Genomic DNA, 9783 nt, shown 5'->3' on the forward strand with positions numbered 1-9783 from the left:
CCCACCCTTGCACTCACTCACTCTCCTGCTGCCGCACGGGCGCTGCGGGGCGGGGCACTTCGCGGAGCCGACCGTCTCCACCAGCAACGCGGGGACGGAGCACAACACAAAACAGCGGGGCCACGGGCACACAACTATATTTATATGTTTATATCCATTTTGGGGCCTCTCAAGCAACCAGCAGGAGGGGAAGTGCAACACGAGAAGCGGGCGTGAAAACGAAAACAAAACATGAAAATAACAAAGACAGTGCATATGTGAAAATCTTCTCTGGGGAGGGGCCTGTGGCGCTTATCACCCTCCCCCACATTCTTACTGCTGTGGCTGCGGGGCCGCACTCGCCCCCGGCACCTCGTTGTGGTGCCGCCAGCAGAGCACCACACAAGACGGATAACGCAGACGATGAAACAACAACTCACACCCCCCTCAAGAGAGAGCGCGCGCGAGAGAGAGAAACACAATAAAGCCACAGGCAATGCGCAAGATGAGTGCGTGTGCATGGCGGGAGTGCTGAATTTTAGGTGTATTTGTACGCCACCACTCCCTGGACTCTTCCGTCGATCTACCTATCTCCTTATGTTTCTTCCGTCCGGTTTTGTTTTACTTTTTTTTTTTNACGTCTCGACCCCCTCCCCACACCTTGCGTGGTGGGCGCCATCAAGGCACACCCCTCCCACTGCTGCTACTACTACTACTACTACTATTATTATTACTACTACTGCTGCTGCTTCGACAACGAGAGAAGCGACGAGAAGAGAAATCGCCGCTGACACTCCGTCAGCTGGCCCACTACGTTCAGCGTCTAACAGCTGTCTGCTTCTCTGTCTATATGTGTGGGTGTGCCGGTGCCCACCTCTGCACACAGTTGCGTGCCGTGGTGGGGAGACTTTGAGGGTCGGATGCGCAGGCGTAGGCTGGGGGATGCACGTGAATGTGCATGCGTATGCATGCACACATGAGGTCCGCACATTTGACTGCAGTCCGCATTTCTTTTTGTTTTGTCTTTGCTTTATTTTTATTTTTCTTTTGTTTCCCACTGCCATGGAGTTCGGTTGTAGGTGCAACAAGAACAAGAAGGAAGCCACTGCACCGCACAGCAAACAGGCAACGGTAAGAGACCGAGAGAATAGGCGGTGCGTGCTGATTCTGCCACCACCACCACCACCACCACCACCAGCAACAGCAACAGCAACAGCCGCCTAAGGCGTCACGTGCCGAGGCCCCACTTCATGGCAATGTCTGTCGACGTCGCGGCCGCCTCATCTACCCAGCCGCCCCGCCACTTCCAGCGGCCACCGCAGCAATTTGACAACACCGCCGCACTGCGGCAGGCGGTGATGTCGAAGGAGGACGAATACAGCAACTACGAGCAGGCCATCCTCCTCGAGATCAACGAACTGCGCAGCGACCCCGTCGCGTACTCCTCGATCGTAGAGTCCGAGGCAACCGTCGGCTACCCGTTCGTGCGTGACGACCCGCTGCCGGATCAGTGCTCGGAGATGACGCTGGAGCAGCTGCGCGTGTACATACAGGACTTCCGGCGCGAGCGCAGCGAGGTAAAGGAGTCACTGAGGCGCATTAGGGGAGAGTGGGTAGAGGCGGAGGCGGGCATGCGTGAGCGCTGGACCCAGGAGGACACGGAGCGCGCCAAGAAGAAGCGCGGCAGCAGCCGCAAGCTGCGCAACTCGCTGTTGCGAGAGGAGGACTTCATGGTGGAGCGACAGCGCATCGCACAGGAGTTAAATGATCGCTACACGCAGCGCACCAAGGAGGCGGAGTCGAAGCTACTGCACCTCGAGCGCTCCTGCAGGTGGGCAGTTGACGGAGCGAACGTCATCATAAAGCTTGTGCAACAAATGCGTGAGGCACATCCAGTGCCAACGCTGCAGTACAGCCGCGGCCTCACACTTGCTGCGCGGGACGTAGGAAACGAGTGCCACCGCGTGCCGACCACAAGCGCTATATCGGCATCACCACCACCACCACCACCACCAACAGTAACAACATCAGCATCACCACCCCCAATGGCGATGGCAGCATGTCAGCAGCCCCGGCAATCGGTGCTGCTATCGTCGTCGTCGTCGCCGCCGCCGCCGATGTCGCCACCGCGTATGCCGAACGCTAGCGAAGATGCGCTGCTGCATCTGTCGCGGCCCTTAAGTGGCGGGAGCAATGGGGGTGGGCATCGTCCTTCCCAGCCAACCTTGTCTTGCGAAGAGGACATCACCAACACCAACACCATCAGCATCGCGACGACGGATGTCACACTGCACAAGAAGGACATCAGCGGTCGGACGACGCCACTGATGGACGTGTTCAGTCTCTCCACTGCTGCCAGTCCAACGGTGATGGTCACTGCGCACGAGCTCACCAACGAAGGTGAGCAGCTCAAGAGGACCACAATGAAGATGTGCAAACGCTACGGTTACTACTCCGGTGCAGTGCGGGGGCTGCAGCTGTGCAACGCCTTTCCCCCCCGCAAGACGCTGATCCAGATGATGCTCGGCCTTCGTGTGCCTCACTTCACACTGCTCGCTCTCAATGCCGTCAGCGATGCGCCCGAAGCGTCTTTGTGTTCGTCGGCGTCGCGGCAGTCGAAGAGCCCGCTGCTTTGGGCGGACGGCCGCCTGCTCGGGAGCGGCTGGGTACGTGCGCCGGACGGCGTTGTGAGCGTCACGGCGCTCGTTGCAACGAGCTTCGAAGAGCTGCGCGTCATCCACGACCGGCACGACTTTTCACTGCCGCAGATCCACCGCATCCTCAACAGCCGCCACGAGGGACTGGCGAGGGAGCCCAACAGGCCAGCCGTCATGCACATATTGTCAGCGCTTGAGGTGTGTGTCATAGAGCCGCAGGCCCACCCCGTGTTCGCCGACAGGGACCAGCACGTCGTGCGGCTGGTCGCGCGCGCCGATTCACACCGCGTCGAGCTCACTGCAACCGTCACGTTGGCGTCGGAGCCGGTCCCGGTGGTGCCGCTGCTGGACCGCGAGCTGCTTCTCGTGCAGCGCTGCCGCGACGACCTTGAGGAGGTGGAGGTACTCCTCGACATCCGCGCGGCGCGCCACCGCTGGGGGAATCAGCCCCTGTTTGTGTACCTCTTCGAGCGCGACAAGAGCGCCACTGTGATGGGAGCCTTCGCGAACATCGGATTCATCCGCGTGACGCCGATGCAGCGCGATAGTAATGGAGCGTCCCACACGAAACGCCTATTGTCACTGATGCCCCCGCACCATCACCACAATCAACAACAACAACAACAACAACAACAAGGCTGGGGGGAGGCCGCAGTCATTCGAACACCTCTGGTCTTGGCCTCGCAGTGGTGCGAGTACCCTGTTGAGATCAAAGAGGAACCCTTCGGGTGGCCGCTCGTGAGCATCGACTTTCAAGAGCGCTGCGCCACCATCATTGAGCCGCTCTGCGGGACGTTGATAGCACTGGGTGACTTGCAACGCATTGCAATACAAATTCCACACTGCGCGTATCTAGAGGTCACCATCGACAACGTCCGCCGCCTCCTAGAGGTGGAGAACACGTACCTGGAGTCGGAGGATCCGAGCGGAAGTCAGCAGCGGCTTAACAAGCTGATTGCGTCTTCACGGGTGGAACTGAGGGTCGCAGAGGAGAGCTTCAACGAGAGCGCAGATCCCATCAAGCAAGAACTTGCGCATGTGCAGAAGAGTATGGCGCGTCGCCGTGGCAAAGAGCTGACGAAGCTAAAGAAGCAGGAGGATGAGCTGCAGCAACGCCTCAACCAACTGAATGACAACGTAGAAGAGCTGCGCAAGACACTCGCTAACGCAAAGGAGGACCTGGTGTTGCTGGGACGCGAGTACGCTCTCCGTGCGAAGCAGCGGCGGCAGCTGCGCCGGGAGTACGACCGGTTGTGCGAGCGCGCCGACCGTACACGCCCGTTGCGAGTGGAAATAATTCTCGTCACCGACGACGCCGCGTCGGTTGGGGCGGGGGCGGAGCGCACCCCACTGCGCCCCGTCAACGCCGCAAACACGCTCTACGAGGGGACAGTGCGGCTGCTGGAGGGCCTCAGGTGCCGGGCGGTGCTGCTCATCAACGATCAGGAGGCGGTGTGTTGGGAGGTGCGTCCAGGGTACTGAGGCTGCTGCAGCTGCTCTTGCTGTCGCTGCTGTTGTTATGGCGTTTGTTGCTGTGGTGGTCGCGTTGCTGGCGCTCGCTTTGTTTCCTTCTTTCATGTACCATCATTCTTCGGCCCAAGGATGTACAGGCAGACATCGATTCATGCCGAGCGAGACATACGGAGGAGAGCGCGGGAACAATAAGAAAACAAAGAAACAGAAGAGGGAAGCCGAGACGGCGGTATATATGACACCATCCCTGCCTTCTGTTTCTTTCCCCCCTCCCCCTCTTCCCTTCGTGCCTTTTCTCTGTGTATGTGCACCTGTGTGTGTGGCTGTATGCCGCCCACACGCACACGTTGCATGCAATTGATACAAGCAAACAAAACAACCGAAGCTCCAACACACCTCTGCCTACCTGTGTGTGTGTGTGTGTGGTGGTGGTGCACACTGAGAAGCCACTCATGGCATGCTTCATTTTTGTGCTGCATTTCATTTTGTTATTTTCTCTCTCTATCTTTCTGTGCTTTTCTCCTGTCCACTCCGTTCCAGCACGCCCACAGGGGCAGAATTGTCACGGCAGCGAGAAACGGCGAGGACAGTGCAGAGCAAACAAACCGAAGGAACGGAGGCTTGGGGATTTCTGCAGCGCCTTCCTCTTTCCGTCCATTAGCCAGTAAGCCCACCTTCGTTTTTCGCTCTTCTCTGTACCGAGTTCATCACTTTGACCAATAGGAGATTGTTGGCGTGGCTGTTGGTGCGGCGTAGCGCGTGATTTCGTCTCGGTTATCAGCTTGTTTCCTTCTCGTCATAGTTGTGCCCACTCACCGCGACAGAGACCCCCCCCGTCCCTCGCCCAGCAACACCAGCAGCGTCAGCAATTTGCAGTAGGAATAGTGAAGCCCATCTCACAGTGCGACATGAGCCACAAGTACATCTTCAAGTACATCATCATCGGCGACATGAGCGTGGGCAAAAGCTGCCTGATGCAGCGCTTCACTGAGCAGCGCTTCCGCAAGGATCTCCCACACACCATTGGTGTCGAGTTCGGCACGATGATCGTCGACATCAGTGGTGAGGCGGTGAAGCTGCAGATATGGGACACTGCAGGACAGGAGCGATTCCGCTCTGTCACGCGCGGCTACTACCGCGGCGCGGCGGGCGCGCTGCTGGTGTACGACGTCACTCGGCGGGATACTTTCTCACACGTCGGCACGTGGCTGCAGGACGCGCGCAGCAACACGAACCCGCACACAGTGATGATTCTCGTCGGCAACAAGTCCGACCTCGACGAAGAGCGCGAGGTGTCGTACGAGGAGGCGGCGAAGTTCGCGGAGGAGAACAACCTGCTATTCGTCGAGTGCAGCGCGCTGAATGGCGATAACGTGGAGCAGGCGTTCCTGTCGACGGCGCACAAAATACATGAGGAGGTGATGTGTGGCATATTGAACCCTACCGACCCCGACAGCGGTGTGCAGCTGCACACCGCCACGCTGCCCAGCGCGGGCGTGCCGGCGAAGGCACCGGCGGTGCAGAAGAGCGGCTGCGAGTGCTGAGCACAAGTGTAACTGTGTAGGTGAGTGGGAGAAAGAGTTTTTGTGTGTCTGTGTGTTGGTGGGTGTGCTTGTGTGTGGGTGGCGGGACGTATTGGGGAACAACGATGGGGTAACAGAACAGGAAAGAAAAACAACAACAACCAAAGGTACCAGCAGTGTGCGGAATGGACAGTCGGATGGGGCGGGTAGGGTGCGAGGCGGTATACATAGGCAGCAACAAGATGAGCTCTCCTTGGTGTGCATCTCCTTATGTCTCTTTCTTTCTCTCTTTCTTGGCGTGGAGGAGCGAGAGAGAGAGAGAGAGAGAAGAGGGTGGGGGGATGCAGTAATATTATTTTGCTTCATTGCGCGACCAACCATGGTGGGATGGTCTAGGCTCTATAATTCTATCCATCAGCCACTAACTCTCTGTTTCGGTGGGTGCCGACTGTGGGGGTAGCGTTGGACGGATGTACGGAAACATCACCGCTGCAGACATAAACACACACTCGCACGTACACATACATACAAATACACACAAACACACATGCACCCTGAAAGACGCATCTAGACACATATTTTCCTGTTATTCTCGACGCGCCGGATGTGTTTTGGCCCAATGTGAGGCTGAGCAAGGCGGCCTAAGATCACAGAAGGAGAGGGGGCTTATATATATATATATGTGTGTGTATGTATACATATATACCCCCAAGCTCTGCAATGGAGAAGGGAGAAGTGAACTCACGCACACATAAACACACATTCACCAACATCCACCCACCCATCTATATATATATATATATATATGGGATTTCAGCAACTCTCATCCTTGACCTTTTGTATCTTTGATGCTGACTGCTTTTTTTATACGGGCTTATATCCTTTCTCCTCTGTTGACCACACCATCTCTATTCTCTCTCATTGTTTCTCGTAATGGGCCTATATCTTCTCTGTGTTGTGTGAAGCCAGAAGGGAAATTACAAGGAGTAGTGACAGCATCGGTATTACCAACTAGACAACAATGAAAGGAGCAATGAAAGCCAAGGGGATGCAAATTTACCTTGAAGAGGCGCTTTTCGACGGGCGTTGTCCTACATCCCCTTTTGAATGCAATGACGGTGAGGTGGACCATTTGCCGCTGCAACAGCAGCTGTTGCAGACACGCTCTCCTACGTTGCCACCTGGTGACAAATTCGAACGCTGTAGCAAAGTGACGGACTTCTTCTCTCTTCCGCTTCACCGTCAGGCGGTAGAGTTGGCAAACGCCCTCCTTAGGCAGTTTGTGTTTCGGGTGTACAAGAGACGTGTGCCAGAAATCGTGCCAGCTTTTAACAACGCCTTCCCGAGGACGACACATACACTGACATGCAAGCCGCTCGTGCGTGCGCTGCTGGAGGAAATGGGTCTCATTGACGAACACAGCACCACGGCTGACGATGCGGAGGTGGAACAGTCTCCACTCATGCACTTTCAAATGCGCCCACAGTTCAGTACTGAGAGCAGCGCGACGATGGAGATGGAGAATGGGGACACGCTGCTGGAGCAGCTGGTGCGCAAAGCGCTGAATCAGTTCCACGAGCGCCACCCTGGACGCTACCAACTCAATAGCGAGGATTCTTCAGTGGATAGGAGTAACAGCATCATTGGAAACCGCACCACAATGTCCCGCTCTTACCGAGGAAGCAGAACGATCTACGAACGTAAAAACAACATGGCGCTCCCCACCAGCAACAGCGGGCTTAGCTCCAACAGTAAAGTTATGTCCCCACATGGATCGCGAGAGACGGTGACAAGTGCGCTGCGCAGCTTCTTCACGGAATACCGTACTGAGGATGAGCAGGTCTTCATTGTGGCCGCCGCTCTCATGTGTCAACACGTCACTCACCCATACCTGCTGCCGGTGTCCGTGCCTCACGCGTTTGAGGCGGTGCCTGGCAAGGATGGAAATAGCACCGAGAATGCGCTGGTGATGGGCGTCAGGAACATGATTAGCCTTGACGGCTCCACCCATGACGCAAACAGGGATGACGCGGGGAAGCTATCGTCTGAGCTCCTCGCCCTTGGCGACTTGCTCAAGGGTGTGCAGCAGGACACCGTGCCGTGGCGGGCGCTGGCTGCCCTGCTAGGGGATACCGTCTCAACAGTGTATGCGGTTGCACGTGAGCAACTGTTGGATAGCGCTTCTAGCACGGTAACGTCTACGCAATCATCGCTGACATATAATGAGGCTTCTTACCACCGAAATAAATTCGTCATGCTAACGGGGGGTGAAAACCGCGATGTGCATGAGAGTCTGGGGAAAGAAAGGCGGCGGCGACTCCCGAGCCTGCTCTGCCTGTACTTGCAATTCCACTTACAGCGTGGAGCGTCGTTGGAAGGGGGCGTTAACAGGCGAGTGTCCCGGATAGATCGGGAGCAGATACAGCTGAACACGATGTCGGCGAGTATGCGTGAAAGCTCGAGCACTCATAAGCTTTCACCCCTTCTTCGCTCCATGGCTATTTCTGGCACCACGCCGGTAATGCATTCTCTGGCCAGCTCACCATCGCGCATTGTGTCGGTACAGTCAATCGAGAAGATGACACGAATAGGGAAGGGATCGAGTGGGGTGTTGTACGCGGTGCCGCGCCTGGATACAGGAGAGCTTGTGGCGGTAAAGTGCATCTACATCACAGAACACTCACGGCCACATGTGGAGAATGAGCTTTCAGTGCTTAAACGCAGCATCGGTATTGACAACACCAACAGCAGCAGCAACAACAATAATAATCATCACCACCTCATGGATGAGAAGGGTAATACCACCGAGAAGCATGCACCCAACGGCGCCGAGGGCGGTGAAAGCAATAATGCGAGTGAAGATGCCCGTGGAGTTGTGCGATGCTACGATATGTTCGCCGAAGGAGGATGTGCGTACATTGTGATGGAGCTGATGGACAGTGGGAGTCTCAAGGATGTCATGAACCGGCGACCCGGCTGTGCGTTTAGCGAGGAGGAATGCTGTGCAATTGCTTTCCAGGTGTTGCATGGTCTGCGCTATCTGCACGACACAGTGCGGCAGCTGCACCGCGACCTGAAGCCGCACAATATTCTTCTTAACCGTGCTGCAGGTGCGGCGAAACTAAGTGACTTTGGCCTGAGTTCCCATCAGCTGCACAGTATGGGTTTTTACCAATGCGACACATTTGTCGGTACCTTGGCGTACATGTCACCCGCTCGGGTGGACGCTGACGCGGCCTACGGTAAGGAGAGTGACTTCTGGAGCCTCGGCATCACGCTGCTGGAGATGGCACTCGGAAAGTTGCCCTTCACGCCGACTATCTTCACCATTGCGAGCTTCCGCACACATCCGCCACGACTCCCGGCCGCACTCGTCAATGTCACGCCAAGAGATAACATGAGTCAGGGCGGTGACGCTGACGATGAACACCCCGTCAGGAATAACACGACAGTTTTCTCTGACGCGTTTCGGGACTTCATCAGTGCCCTGCTGCCCGCGGAGCGTGAGAGGGACTGCACGTCGCCGGCGACACTCTCGGACGGAGAGGAGTCGCTGCGGTCCTGCGCCTGTACGTACTCGGAACAGCGCCACGGCCCCACGTCATACACTGGGTGCGACGTAGACGACGATGGGGTACTGCCAATGACACTCAACGATGGTCTCGTACTCCCCGCCGTGATAAAGCTGCCAAATTGGAAGCCAATCGACATCACTTCGCCTATGATGCATCGGGACGCCCTACAGGAGACGCCACGCTCACCACGCTCACCACCGGAGCCACATGCCTCTTGTGTGAGGCAACACCCGCCCAACGAGACCGGCGGTGCGGCACATTGGAGCGGTGCAGCCCCGACGGAGGAGGAAAAAGGGGAATATGAAGATGATTCGGTGGCGGAGGTGACAGCAACGGCGCTCCTGCTCCACCCCTGGCTGCGGGGCATGACGTGGGAGAAGAGTGCAACAGTCCTGTCACGTATTTCATTGGAGCCACCCGTACCGCCTGCGAGGAAGACGATTTGACGGGCGACGCCGAACACACCTACCCTCACAAAACACTCTTACACGCTCAAATGAAAAAGCGGAAGATTAAAAAAAAACAACAACAACAACAACAAAACGAAAACGAAACAACAAGAAGCGCAAAAAAAAA

At 56.6% G+C, this 9783-nt stretch overlaps 3 protein-coding genes across 3 annotated transcripts; all 3 read left to right on the plus strand.

Moving 5' to 3' along the window:
* Window positions 1-1229: 1229 nt before the first annotated feature.
* Window positions 1230-4118, plus strand: DQ04_06011000 (hypothetical protein; the record flags this gene model as incomplete). The annotated part of the gene is made up of 1 exon (XM_009314488.1): window positions 1230-4118. The coding sequence occupies one exon, from the start codon at window positions 1230-1232 to the stop codon at window positions 4116-4118; it is 2889 nt and encodes a 962-aa protein (XP_009312763.1).
* An 899-nt stretch (window positions 4119-5017) lies between these two features.
* On the plus strand, window positions 5018-5653 carry DQ04_06011010 (putative ras-related protein rab-14; the record flags this gene model as incomplete). Its single annotated transcript, XM_009314489.1, has 1 exon — window positions 5018-5653. One exon carries the CDS (start codon window positions 5018-5020, stop codon window positions 5651-5653), a length of 636 nt encoding a protein of 211 aa, XP_009312764.1.
* A 1027-nt stretch (window positions 5654-6680) lies between these two features.
* DQ04_06011020 (protein kinase) lies at window positions 6681-9653 on the plus strand (the record flags this gene model as incomplete). Its single annotated transcript, XM_009314490.1, has 1 exon — window positions 6681-9653. The coding sequence occupies one exon, from the start codon at window positions 6681-6683 to the stop codon at window positions 9651-9653; it is 2973 nt and encodes a 990-aa protein (XP_009312765.1).
* Window positions 9654-9783: the final 130 nt, after the last annotated feature.

Source organism: Trypanosoma grayi (assembly GCF_000691245.1).
Source record: "Trypanosoma grayi strain ANR4 Tgr_601_V1, whole genome shotgun sequence".
NCBI lineage: Eukaryota > Euglenozoa > Kinetoplastea > Trypanosomatida > Trypanosomatidae > Trypanosoma > Trypanosoma grayi.